The sequence below is a fragment of the Oncorhynchus masou genome, chromosome 21 (assembly GCF_036934945.1).
Source record: "Oncorhynchus masou masou isolate Uvic2021 chromosome 21, UVic_Omas_1.1, whole genome shotgun sequence".
NCBI lineage: Eukaryota > Metazoa > Chordata > Actinopteri > Salmoniformes > Salmonidae > Oncorhynchus > Oncorhynchus masou.
In genome coordinates this window covers 43,745,163-43,759,546 of record NC_088232.1, presented here as the reverse complement: position 1 = coordinate 43,759,546, position 14,384 = coordinate 43,745,163, and the positions used below count along the sequence as shown (strand labels likewise).

Sequence of the window (14,384 nt, the reverse complement as noted above, 5' to 3'; positions counted from 1 at the left end):
CCCATCCGAGGACACCCCCGGACAGGGCCAAACAGGAAGGATATAACCCCACCCCGTTTGCCAAAGCACAGCCCCCACACCACACAGCCCCCACACCCCACAACACATCTGATGAGTACATAATACATTCAGTGACAATAACATAATACTTTCGATCTTATTACGCTCATAAAATCACCATGTCTCTTTTCAATTATTATTTTGTCTATTTTTCTATGCGTTGATTGGTGGGGAAAAACAGGTCTACGTAGGCTACTGTAGGCTACACTACTTGTATAATGTCAACGTTTGTTCAGAACAGTTAGCTTGATAGAAAGAGTACATGTCAATCTCAAAAAGTATCAAAAGAAAGGTGGATAATGAAAACGTTTCCGGGAAGGATGTACAGAGAGATACTGTATGTGTCCTTCTTACCATCTTTTCCCAATACCAAGCCAGTGTCTTATTTGCAATGAACATGTCTCTGTTTGAAAATAATTCAATCTCAGACGTTATTATGAATCTAAGCATGGAACTTTCAAAGTGGCCTTCCGGCACCAGACATAGGCCACGCAGAAACATTGACACGTTAACTGCAAGCTACACACTGCTTTTTTGGCTGACATATTCTTTTACTTAATGGGTTAAATCTACAGTTACAATGATGAGGGAAAACAGTGGTGGACATGGTGGGAAAAACTTGAAGCTTTTACTAGGAAGCTTGAGTTGTTTGATTTGGACTTGTCATCTGGAAGGCTCCTGCACTTCAGCACACTGAAGAAACGACAGGCAGAGGGACGAGGCTGCAGCGTTGTCACAGAGGTGATGGAAGATTTCATCAAGCAGTTGAGGGACAACTTCTCCACCAGATTTGAAAACTACAGCATGCCTAATGACATCATTGCATTTGTACGTGATCCTCTCACAAATCCGCCCAGATTGAGAATTATCCTCCCTGGCTAAGAAAACAATACCCTCGATGGATGAGACCGCAATTCAAACTGTGCTGATTGAATTCCAAACATTGAGCCAAATCAAGGATGGGCTCAGGAGTACGGAATCCTTGTGTGTGTTTTGGGTGGAATGCACAATATACAGCACAATAAAGAAACTTGCATTTTATGTGTTAACAATGTTCTAATTTTCCTCTATGAACGCAATATGGACTCACGACAGGAACAGGAGTTGTGCCGAAAAGCTCCCACCAGTGTTGCCAACTCCTCAGTAAGGAAAGTAGCTATTTGTTCTAAAAGTCACTAGAAGTCGCTAAATGACTTCTTCACCTATTTTGCATAATTGGCCATGTGCATGGAATTGTGATGGACGCTAACTTCGTGGGAGAGGGAGTTAAAAACATCCTAAATATGTTTAGAACTACAAATGAACTTTCTTCTGTCTATTGTTGTTTTTTTAATGTCACAATTCCAACCCTCCTCCTTTATCTCGGCTTGGGACCGGCAAAAGTGACCCAAAAGAGACACTCTGGCGGAGTTACTTCATTTTTTAGTTTTTTTAGTTTGTTTTTTAGTTTAGTTTTCTTAATTTGGTTTGGTTTTTAACCTTTTGGTCCACTTAGGATTCTACAACAAGTCACAGTAAAACATGAACATTTTTAACCATAACATTTTTTACATTTTTTTGTATACAATCTACGTTAACAATCTAAATGGACCAAAAAGAGACAATAGAAAAAATTGTCCCCCTACCTCGGGCTTCCAGTGCGGAGACCTGAGGTCAAGCTACCCCAACCCCCCTCCCCATCTCATACTTCTGAGTGGGAGACCTTCCCAGGCTGCCTAGCTCACAAACTAGAATCAGGGCGCCAACTCCAAGGTTAATTGACCCACAGTCACATACGGTGACATTATATAATATATGTGAGGTGCAAATGAGGATAGAAAACGGATTGCTCAAATGTCACCATTACGATTATTTTTGTACTGGCGCCCTGTGCTGCCCCCGGCTGCCCATGTCGCCTATACCTTAATCTGCCACTGCCTATTTGACTGTATTTAGTAAATAATAACATTATTGTGAGTGCTTATCCAAGGATATTTAGGTCTCAAGCTGACAAGAGCAGGCTATCCTGATACAGACATTCAGACAAAGACATGACCTTTTTTTGTTTAAATTAGTGTTTTTTGAAGGATGCTGCATTTTTGGCCAGTTGCAAATGTATGTCCATGTAATGGCCATGTAAAAGAAATCCCACTTCTATTTGTCACGTCCTGATCTGTTTCACCTGTCCTTATGATTGTCTCCACCCCCTCCAAGTGTCGCTTATTCCCCATGGTGTATTTATCCCTGTGTTTCCTGTCTTTCTGTGCAAGTTCGTCGTGTCTGCTTCAAGTCAACCAGCGTGTTTTTCCCGGTCTCCTGCTTTTGCTATTCTCTCTTTTGCTAGTCCTCACGGTTTTGACCCTTGCCTGTTTTCTGGACTCTGTACCCGCCTGCCTGACCAGTCTGCCTGCCCTGACCTCGAGCCTGCCTGCCACACTGTACCTCTTGGATTCTGAACTGGTTTTGACCTTTTGCCTGTCCACGACCCTTCTCTTGCCTACCCTTTTTGAATGTAATACATGTCAAGCACTCAAACCATCTGCCTCCCGTGTCTGCATCTGGGTCTGGCCCTGAGCCCTTATGCTTTTCGGCCTTACATTTTTGTTATTGTGAAAGATGCTGTTAAGTCATAGCCTACATCAGCCAGTTAAGTTATTTTATATAGGCCTAGGCTTGGAAAGAAATATACTACAACTAAGCCCTCTTGTAAAGTCAGATTAAAATGATTGTTTAAATGAATTACTCGACTGGTGTCTATTGCTGTGCAACACTTGCATAACAAGTTAGCTATATTTTCAGCACTTCCTATTGATTGCGTTGCAGCGTTACGTTTCAGCACCACAAAATGGTCCGCTGCCTGCTTTATTAGTTGTTTTTGTTATTTTTGACGTTTTGCTTTATCTTGGCCAGGTCGCAGTTGTAAGTGAAAACTGGTTCTCAACTGGCCTACCTGGTCAAATAAAGGTTAAATAACAATAACAATAGTCCTGCATTCTCTCCTCATGACGTTAAATGTAACTTTTGCATTATTATTATCAGGGTGGGTAACTTCCTTCTTGGGACATTGCATTTGGGAGATTTTGTATATCAGTTCATAATTCCTAATTTTGGGGCTTTGGGGGCCAAATACTATTGCTGGTGGGGCATCAGTTGGGGAACCCTGCTAATCACAGTATTTCTGACAGGGAGTTACTCCAGGGGCTTCCAAATTACTAAATCCACCCATGCATTTACTGCACTACTGAAACCACAGTATGTAACCTAATCCTATGAGGATGATATGTCAAATCCACAAACAAACAAAAAATCCACAAAGAGATCAATTCAAAATGATTGAATACATCCAATACAACATAACAAAGAAAGAGAAAATAATTCATATATGTTCGAAAGAGTGTAAACTGCCTCACGCAGAAGAAAGAAAAAAAAACAGTTTACTTTCTCGCGATGTTTATTTCTGGCCCTTTGACGTTTGCGTGATTTTGTGATGCAAGTGATGCTCAGCAGCTCGTACGTTACACCTGCGCAGTGGCTAGATCTACATGGAAATGGCGCCTGCGTTGAACTCCAGCAAGTGGGCAGATATCTCGTAGCTTGTGCAACTAATTCAGTAGACACGGTCCTTTATGCTGAAACATTTGTGGGTTTTCGACAGTTGTCCTAAAAAAAACAAAAGTGTTAACAAGAAAATCGGATTATTATGACAGGGCCGAGGAAGAGTCCCAACGGAAAATATATCACATTTTATTAGCTACTAACGTCGTTGGTAGTACGACGGTCAACATCAGGTAATGTATAGTAAGCTAAGGTTATGCCGTTAGTTGCCTTTAGGTAGTTAATCTAACAATGCTACCAGTTGGAAGAATGGGCGGATTAGCTTCCGTTAAGCACACCGGAGCAGTTGTACCCAAAGTTGGCTAACTATTTAGATACGTTAGCTTGCTAGCTAGGCGGTTAATTTTAGCATAATGCTACCTCATGCGAGGTTTTGATTCACCCGCCTCACACGTTGCTATGATTTAACTATGTCTAACGACATTACGGGGTATTTACAGGATGGTAACGTAAGCATAACACCGGTTATTTACCAATATGCAGCAAGACTTGTAACTAGCGCACGGCATATAGGAGTTAGCTAGCTAACGTACCTAGTTTACTGCAGCAGCTCGTTGCTGCAGTCTAGCTAGCTAACAAGGCCGATTGTATATTAGGTAACTCAACGGATGCAGTAACTTGTAATTACTGTTCGCTACAGTCCCCAAAGTCATTGTCAACGAACTATACTAGTTAGTTAACTAAGATGTTAAGTTAGCTGGCTAGTAAGAAAACTGACATCGTGGTGTCGGAATGAACTATATGTCCGAGAGACTACTAGCTAGTTAACGTTAAGCAGCTAGTAAAGTTCGTTAGCTCAAATCAGAAGTCAAGGGTGTCATTTCCCCTTGCCTTGGTTTAGCTAGCTAGTTTAACGTTACATTGTTACATCACAAATGTTTAGATCGACAGCCATATATAACGTAAATTGCTTCATTTTAGAAGTGACATGGTTCTGCATTTCGGCATTTAGCCTAACTAGTTACTGTTAGTAGGACATTGTTTTGAACACGTTAGTGTAGGCAAGGTGTGATAGTGATACCGACACACAGGTAACCAATTACGTTTTACATTAGCTAGCTAACAATTTTTTTAAATCTCGGAGTTGCTCGTTAATCTAGGTAAGAGCATGTTAGTAGATTACATTTTATATCTACTTTGTTTTGGGGGTATTTCGATGTCAGACCTTTACTCGACTAGCTACTCCAATACTCTGCATCTAACCGTACCACGCCTTGTAAATCCGCGCGGGAGTAGTCTCGATTTCTTTTAAATTAGCTAGCTAGGCTACTTGCTTGTGAAAGTGGTGGGGATTTTGCATGATTCATTGCCGTATGCATGACACCATGGCATGTTAGGTGAAATTCTGAGGCTAGTCAATGTAATCAATTGGTGAAAGAAGTTATGATGGTAACACTATATGGTTTTTTGCTCAGTGGCACAGAAAGCTGTAGTCGTGATGTCTGCCTGACAAGTGTTCAATACTTAACGTTACCCTTTAATGTACATCTATGCAAGGCTCTCTAAGATGGTGTTATCTTGTGGACCATGCACTCTTCATTGGGAATCAAGTGGGTAAACAGTAACGCAGTTTGAACATGGTAAACACACAGAGCAACATGCCATGTCGGGGCTTTCCGATAATTCTATAACTTCTCATGATACTGTTTATTTATGTGATTGTGTCAGTTGTTTAGGCTGCTACTGGTAATATGGTAATGACCTACTAGATAATCATCTGTCAATGCTTTACACAGCAACAAGAGTAGGACATGCACACAAACACGCCTGCAGCTTTTATGCCAGCAGGCCCAGAGCCCAAACTGCTGACAACTGGGAACCATAGCACAGCATAAATACCTCTTTTGTCTCCTTTGAGTCCCCTCATAGCCCCAAAGGCAAAACCTGGTGGAGGCTTAGAGAGGAACTGTTTTCTTATGGTCTGATTTGAGCTCAGTTGCTGTGCGCGGTGCTGTCATTCTGTTACCAAACTTTGCTTCTGCACTGTTGAAGTAAATGTGTTTTTGTAACATTTTCAGTGGAAGTTAAAAGTAGTCATTGTGCATAATTGTATAGATTGTTTAACTTTAGAATCATTTGTTTTTGTTTGCCATTTTTAAAGTGAAAATCTGAGTCTCAGCAATGTTCTGTGACTATGGAATTGCCAAGCAACAAGATAACCGTGTAGGTTTTCGCATGCATATGTGCCTCAAACCTGCAGTTTGGAAGAATCACAAGTAAAGCAATGTCTGTTTTGTACATAATGCAGTTCAATGTCATGTTTTGTGTGTAGTGAACATGCGTGACCTGGCTGCCCAGGTCACCAGCAGCCTGCTGCGTTTCCCGGGGGTGACTGTAGATGCTCTGGGGGAGGATGAGATCACCCTGGACTCTGTGCTTCATGGGAAGTTCACTGTTGGTAAGTCAGTGTGTATGCACGGCGGCCATCTCTCACAAACAACCCAATGCATTTAGGTTTTTCTTTATTTTCTCATTTCAACTGTTATGGGGGGGGGCATATGTCTGCCACTATAGCCAACTGCCCATACCTTCCCAGCATATGTTGTTTGCAGGAGGGAAGCTTTGCATTCCTGCATACTTCAGTCTTAAAATAATGAAACGCATCTCAAACAATCCCTTCTCAGAGGAGAGGTTTTACAATAAACCACCATGAACTAGTAGGCCAAACTGCTCCCTTTTCCCTACCTCATGATGTGCCTCCATCCCTGGACGAAGGTCGAAGTGGGCTAGCTTGGCTCGCCTGTGGGCCCCAGCTGGAGGTGGTCCATGCGGTGACGGGTGAGCGCCTGTCCGCCTACTGCTTCTGTGGCGATGGGGAGCACCCCCCCAGCGTACTGGCAGCCAGGGACTTCTGCTGGCTGAAAAGGACCGGGCTGCTGGTGGGCCTTGAGGAGGCCCAGGGCAGCATGCTCTGTCTCTATGACCTGGGTATCTCCCGAGTGGTCAAAGCCGTAGTCATACCGGGCAGGGTGAGTGCGCTCTCACCATCTACTACTGTCGCTTGCATCAACTGGTTAATTTGATTGATTGTGATATAGACTGACTGACAAACTGATGATTGGCAGATCAGGGCCATCGAGCCCCTGGTGAGCTATGGCGGGGCCAGTGCCAGCACACAGCACCTCCACCAGAGCCTGCGCTGGTTCTTTGGTGTGGCAGCGGTGGTCACGGACCTGGGACATGTCCTCCTAATGGACCTGTGTCTGGATGACCTCTCCTGCAGCCAGAGCGAGCTGGAGGCCTCAGGTCAGCGTGTGTGTGTTTTAACCTAACACAGACTAATTTTCTGGCCCACAGTTCCTCTCAAGATTGAGAGTTTGATGAGTGTGTGTTTTCTCTCTCCCCCCCTCTAACCCACACCCTCCTCTGTCCTCTCCAGATCTGGAGGTGGTGAGTAAGTCCCTAGCTGAGATCCCCCGGCTACGTGAGCAGGAGACGCGTCAGGGGAGACATCTCTGTCTGCAGCTGAGTAGCCCCACCGGCACAGGGGCCACGGCTCTGCAGTACATCCCTCGCACCAACCAGCTGGCCGTGGGCTTCTCCGACGGATACCTGCAACTCTGGAACATGAAGACGCTGAAGAAGGAGTGAGTTGACGGCCCAGGGATGACATGGTGGCTATGGTAAACCTTCAGTTATAGCTTTCTCTGACTGTCTCTGCTGTGTTCTGCCACAGGTATCACTCCCAGCTGGAGGGCGGCAGGGTGCCAGTGTATGCCTTCACATTCCAGGAGCCAGAGAACGACCCCCGCAACTGCTGTTACTTGTGGGCCATCCAGTCTGCCCAAGACCAGTGAGTTCTCCCTCCCCACCTGTCTGCCTGCTTGAGGCACAAAGTTCAATAACTCTTGGAAGAGGTCACAGTGTGCACACCAGACCAGGATGTGATTTATTTGAAATACTTGAGGTTGTTTTGGTTTGTCCTGGACAATGGAACCAATGGAATAATTGCAGCTCCATGTGGGCTGGGATCTCTCAGCCCCAATCCCCTCTGGTATTCACGTATTGTATCTGTCAAACACACCTACTTATATAAGGGGTGGCAGCATAACCTAGTGGTTAGAGCGTTGGACTAGTAACAGAAAGGTTGCAAGATCGAATCCCCGAGCTGACAAGGTAGAAATCTGTCGTTCTGTCCCCGAACAAGGCAGTTAGCTCACTGTTCCTAGGCCGCCATTGAAAATAAGAATTTGTTCTTAACTGACTTGCCTAGTTAAATAAAAAATTCCAGGGTTTTTCTTTTGCTATTTTCTACATTGTAGAATAATAGTGAAGACATGAAATAACACATTCAATCAAAAAGTGTTAAACATGTCAAAATGTATTTTATATTTGAGTTTCTTCAAAGTAGTCACCCTTTGCCTTGATGACAGCTTTGTACACTCTTGGCATTCTCTCAACCAGCTTCATGAGGTAGTCACCTGGAATGCATTTCAATTAACAGGTGATGCCTTGTTAAATGTTAATTTGTGGAATTTATTTCCCTCTTAATGCATTTCTGTTCTGTTGTGACAAGGTAGGGTTGGTACACAGAAGATAGCCCTATTTGGTAAAAGACCAAGTCCATATTAGGGCAGGAACAGCTCAAATAAGCAAAGAGAAATGACAGTCCATTACTTTAAGACATGAAGGTCAGTCAATCGAAAAATGTCAAGAACTTTCAAAGTTTCTTCAAGTGCAGTCACAAAAACTCTCAAGCACTATGATGAAACTGGCGCTCATGAGGACTGCCACAGGAAAGGAAGACCCAGAGTTAACTCTGCTGCAGAGGATAACTGTTCATTGGATTGCAGACCAAATAAAAGCCTCACAGAGTTAAAGTAACAGACCCATCTCAACATCAACTGTTCAGAGGAGACTGCTTGAATCAGGCCTTCATGGTCGAATTGCTGTAAAGAAACAACTACTGAAGGACACTTGTAAGAAGAGACTTGCTTGGGCTAAGAAACACAAGCAATGGACATTACACCGGTGGAAATCTGTCCTTTGATGAGAGTCCCAATTGGAGATTCTTGTTTCCATCCGCCGTGTATTTGTGAGACACAGAGAAGGTGAACGGTGTGATGGTGTGGGGGTTGCTTTGCTGTTGACACTGTCGATTTATTTATAATTCAAGGCACACTTAACCAGCATGGCTGCCACAGCATTCTGCAGAGATACGCCATCCCATCTGGTTTGCGCTTAGTGGGGCTATCATTTGTTTTTCAACAGGACATTGACCCAAAACACACCTCCAGGCTGTTCTCCAAGCATTTCTCATGAAGCTAGTTGAGAGAATTCCAAGAATGTGCAACGCTGTCAAGGCAAAGGGTGGTTACTTTGCTAGAAGAATCTCAAATATTTTTTTTACTGCATGATTCCATATGTCATTTCATAGTTTTGATGTCTTCACTATTATTCTACAATTTAGAAAATAAAGAAAAACCCTTGGACTGAATCAGTGAAAACAGTATGGTGGAAGCTCCACACTTTACAGCTTGTATGCAAATGTAGCATTGGTCCAGTGAATGCACCAATGGTGCTCAGTGGTCATAGCACGTTGTTGGCCTTTATTTTGCATAAATACTCATGCAGCATTAACCACCTCATGTCAATATACATTACTTGGTGTATTTGCTGCCCTTTAACACGTCTCTCCCCCCTCTTTCTCCCTCTCCAGTGAGGGAGACGTGGTCAGTCTGCACCTGCTCCAGCTGGCCTTCAGTGAGAGGAAGTGTTTGGCCTCAGGAAAGATCCTCTATGAGGTAACCGTAATTTCAACCCATGTTTTTACCTCAAAGATTTTGTTCTGTCTCACTGAAATAAGTAGCTATTCCCGCTTCTAGCATGGATCGAGACAGGTCCAATTTCTGTTCAATGCCCCTTTTGTTTGGTCAAGACTGTACTGACTGTCAACTGGATGTTCAGGGTCAAGTGTTTGGACTGCGATTGTGGTGTTAAAGCCCAAAAGCTTGCTGGTTTCCAACAGTTCTTCTCAATGTTTATGCCCAACCATATTTATTTCTTACTTAAATGTGGTGCTTTCACTGCTTTGAGATTTAAATCTTTCCATTGGTGCTGTATTAACGTTAATCCTTTCTCCCCCTCTGTCTCCTTCTCTCCGAGGGTCTGGAGTACTGTGAGGAACGGTACAGTCAGGAGCTGAGCAGCACAGCCTTCCCCCTGAGGGCTCAGGCCACCAACACCCGCCTGCTCAGCTGCCAGACCATCGAGAAGTTCCGACACCACCCTGACAGAGACGACAGCATGAACGAAGGTACCTTTTCCTTCATCTCAAGTCATCTCAAATCAAATCTTTTCAGGATTATATTGGTGTCTAAGTGACCAGAAAACCACCACCAACAACAAAAGTTTTTTATTACCTACGTGGGTGGTATTCACTTACTAGACACCAAAAGGAGTGGGGCTACCTGAACTTGTCCAACAGGAAATGCACATTTGTTTTCCTTTGCAAAATTATTTGCCTCGGTGTGCTCTAATGAATGCGACCCTGGAGCGAAAAGGATGTACAGTTTGAAGTCGGAAGTTTACATACACCTTAGCCAACTACATTGAAACTCAGTTTTTCACAATTCCTGACATTTAATCCTAGTAAAAATTCCCTGTCTTGGGGTAGTTAGGATCACCACTTTATTTTAAGAATGTGAAATGTCAGAAAAATAGTAGTGCTTTATTTCAGCATTTCTTTCTTTCATCACATTCCCAATGGGTCAGAAGTTTTTAGACACTCAATTAGTATTTGGAGCATTGCCTTTAAATTGTTTAACTTGGGTTAAACGTTTTGGGTAGCCTTCCACAACAATTTGGGTGAATTTTGGCCCATTCCTCCTGACAGAGCTGGTGTAACTGAGTCAGGTTTGTTGACCTACTTGCTCGCACACGCTTTTCAGTTCTGCCCACAAATTTTCAATAGGATTGAGGTCAGGGCTTTGTGATGGCCATTCCAATACCTTTACTTTGTTGTCCTTAAGCCATTTTGCCACAACTTCCTGACTGATGTCTTGAGATGTTTCTTCAATGTATACACAATTTTCCTCCTTCATGATGTCTTCTATTTTGTTAAGTTCACCAGTCCCTCCTGTAGCTGAGCACCCTCACAACATGATGCTGCCACCCCATGCTTCACAGTTGGGATGGTGTTCTTCTGCAAGCCTCTCCCTTTTTCCTCCAAACCTAGCGATGGTCATTATGGCCAAACCGTTCTATTTTTGTTTAATCAGACCAGAGGACATTTCTCCAAAAAGTACGATCTTTGTTTCCATGTGCAGTTGCAAACCATAGTCTGATTTTTTTTATGGTGTTTTTGGAGCAGTGGCTTCTTCCTTGCTGAGCGGCCTTTCAGGTTTTGTTGATACAGGACTCGTTTTACTGTGGATATAGATACTTTTGTACATGTTTCCTCCAGCATCTCACAAGGTTTTTTCCTGTTGTTCTGGGCTTGATTTGCACTTTTCGCACCAAAGTACGTTCATCTCTAGGAGACAGAACGTGTCTCCTTCCTGAGCGGTATGACGGCTGCGTGGCCCCATGGTGTGTATACTTGCATACTATTATTTGTACAGATGAACGTGGTACCTTCAGGCATTTGGAAATTGCTCCCAAGATGAACCAGACTTGTGGAGGTCTACGTTGTTTTTTTCCTGATTTTACCATGAGGTCAAGCAAAGAGGCACTTAGTTCGAAGGTAGACCTTGAAATACATCCACAGGTACACCTCCAATTGACTCAAATGATGTCAATCAAATCAAATTTTATTTGTCACATACACATGGTTAGAAGATGTTAATGCGAGTGTAGCGAAATGCTTGTTCTTCTAGTTCCGACAATGCAGTAATAACCAACGAGTAATCTAACCTAACAATTCCATAACTACTACCTTATACACACAAGTGTAAAGGGATAAAGAATATGTACATAAAGATATGAATGAGGGATGGTACAGAACGGCATAGGCAAGATGCAGTAGATGGTATAGAGTACAGTATATACATATGAGATGAGTGATATAGGGTATATAAACATTATATTAAGTAGCATTGTTTAAAGTGGCTAGTGATATATTTTACATCATTTCCCATCAATTCCCATTATTAAAGTGGCTGGAGTTGAGTCAGTGTGTTGGCAGCAGCCACTCAATGTTAGTGGTGGCTGTTTAACAGTCTGATGGCCTTGAGATAGAAGCTGTTTTTCAGTCTCTCGGTCCCTGCTTTGATGCACCTTACTGACCTGCATGATAACATTTACATTTAAGTCATTTAGAGACGCTCTTATCCAGAGCGACTTCAAATGGATGACATCCAGTGGAACAGCCACTTTACAATAGTGTCTAAATCATTAAGAACAGGTATTCCTTGAAGAGGTGGGGTTTCTGTCGGAAGGTGGTGATTGACTCCGCTGTCCTGGCGTCGTGAGGGAGTTTGTTCCACCATTGGGGGGCCAGAGCAGCGAACAGTTTTGACTGGGCTGAGCGGGAACTGTACTTCCTCAATGGTAGGGAGGCGAGCAGGCCAGAGGTGGATGAACGCAGTGCCCTTGCTTGGGTGTAGGGCCTGATCAGAGCCTGGAGGTACTGCGGTGCCGTTCCCCTCACAGCTCCGTAGGCAAGCACCATGGTCTTGTAGCGGATGCGAGCTTCAACTGATAACGAGGTGAACAGGCAGTGGCTCGGGTGGTTGTTGTCCTTGAGGGCAGGTAGTTTGCCCCGGTGATGCGTTGTGCAGACCTCACTACCCTCTGGAGAGCGTTACGGTTGTGGGCGGAGCAGTTGCCGTACCAGGCGGTGATACAGCCCGACAGGGTGCTCTCGATTGTGCATCTGTAGAAGTTTGTGAGTGCTTTTGGTGACAAGCCAAATTTCTTCAGCCTCCTGAGGTTGAAGAGGCGCTGCTGCGCCTTCTTCACGATGCTATCTGTTGGACCAATTCAGTTTGTCTGTGATGTGTATGCCGAGGAACTTAAAACTTACTACCCTCTCCACTACTGTCCCATCGATGTGGATAGGGGGGTGCTCCCTCTGCTGTTTCCTGAAGTCCACAATCATCTCCTTAGTTTTGTTGACGTTGAGTGTGAGGTTATTTTCCTGACACCACACTCCGAGGGCCCTCACCTCCTCCCTGTAGGCCGTCTCGTCGTTGTTGGTAATCAAGCCTACCACTGTAGTGTCGTCCGCAAACTTGATGATTGAGTTGGATTAGCCTATCAGAAGCTTCTAAAGCCATGACATCATTTTCTGGAATTTTCCAAGCTGTGTAAAGCCACAGTCAGCTTAGTGAATGTAAACTTCTGACCCACTGGTATTGTGATACATTGAAATACTCTGTATGTAACAATTGCTTGTGTCCGAACCGACTTTCAAAAACTATAGTTTGTTCACAAGAAATTTGTGGAGTGGTTGTTATACGAGTTTTAATGACTCCAACCTAAGTGTATGTAAGCTTCCAACTTCAACTGTATGAGGTGCTTGCGCTTTCATTGTTGTGGTCACGGCTTGTACTAAGGCCTTCTCTCCTTTCTCCCCCGTCAGTTGCGTCTCCAGACACCAGCGTGTCCATTTTCAGCTGGCAGGTGAAGGCCTATGGACAGGGCAACCCCTCCACTTACATCGGCATCTTTGACATCAACAGATGGTACCATGCACAGATGCCTGACTCTCTGAGGTAACATTCTGACATAAATATCCCATCACCAGCCACCTCAATCGCATGGTGTGTCCAATTTCCCCGAATACCAGGCGTTTATCAATCATGTTATTTATTCATTAATAAATGTAGTTGGGGGGGGGGTAAGCTTTTACATGATTACATGAATATGAAACCAACGTGTGTGTGTCAGAACGGGGGAGTCTCTGCGCAGCTGTCCCTACCTGGCCGTGTGGTCTCTGGATTCGGTGGTGGAGATGACGTCACCCTGCCCCCTGTTGGACGTCCTGGTACACGAGCGCAGCCTGAGCCGCGGGCTGCCCTACACCTGCCCCCGCCAGAACAGTTCTTCAAACCCACCACATACAACTTCGGCAAGTTCTACACACAGCTCAAGCCTTTTCACACAACACCCTGAGCAAATAGAAATACATTTAGCTCTTTAAAGCCATTCGGATAAGTTTTTTAAATGTTGTCATGACTTGGTAATTTGTTTTTCCTTGGAACAGATGCAACCTGTTTGCTCAGCACTGGTATTGTGCACTTAACTTGCTCTGGGTATCAGAAAGAGGTGAGTTTATCCCTACATTTTTGGTGTATTTTCTCCATCTGTATCTTTGCAAAGATAGTTATAGTGCATGCGGAAAGTATTCAAACCCCTTGACTTTTTCCCCATTTTGTTATAGTACAGCCTTATTCTGAAATGTATTAAATTAAAGATTTTCTTCATCAATCGACACACAATACCTCAATGACAAAGCAAAAACGGGTATTTTGACATTTGCAAATTTATATTAAAAAAAGAACTGTATTTACATAAGTATTCAAACCCTTTGCTATGAGACTTATAATAATAATAATAATATCCCATTTAGCAGACGCTTTTGTCCAAAGCGACTTACAAGTCGGCTGGGGCCACTACTTTTGCATATGGGTGGCCCCAGTGGGAAACGAACCCACGACGCTTGGCGTTGCAAGCGCCATGCTCTACCGACTGAGCCACACACTTGAAATCAGATGCATTCTGTTTCCATTGATCATCCTTGATATTTTTTTCAACTTGATTGTGGAGTCCACTTGTGGTAAATTCAA

At 43.8% G+C, this 14,384-nt stretch overlaps 1 protein-coding gene across 1 annotated transcript in view; it reads left to right on the top strand.

Moving 5' to 3' along the window:
- Nucleotides 1-3,570: 3,570 nt before the first annotated feature.
- LOC135508384 (protein ELYS-like) overlaps nt 3,571-14,384 on the top strand; it is a 30,024-nt gene continuing 19,210 nt past the window's right edge. Inside the window, 12 exon segments of the mRNA XM_064928527.1 lie at nt 3,571-3,827; nt 5,927-6,052; nt 6,370-6,623; nt 6,720-6,900; nt 7,034-7,241; nt 7,331-7,447; nt 9,314-9,398; nt 9,760-9,910; nt 13,178-13,310; nt 13,486-13,622; nt 13,625-13,666; nt 13,802-13,863. Of these exon segments, the coding sequence (XP_064784599.1) occupies nt 5,932-6,052; nt 6,370-6,623; nt 6,720-6,900; nt 7,034-7,241; nt 7,331-7,447; nt 9,314-9,398; nt 9,760-9,910; nt 13,178-13,310; nt 13,486-13,622; nt 13,625-13,666; nt 13,802-13,863 (1,491 nt within the window). The 5' untranslated portion in view covers nt 3,571-3,827; nt 5,927-5,931.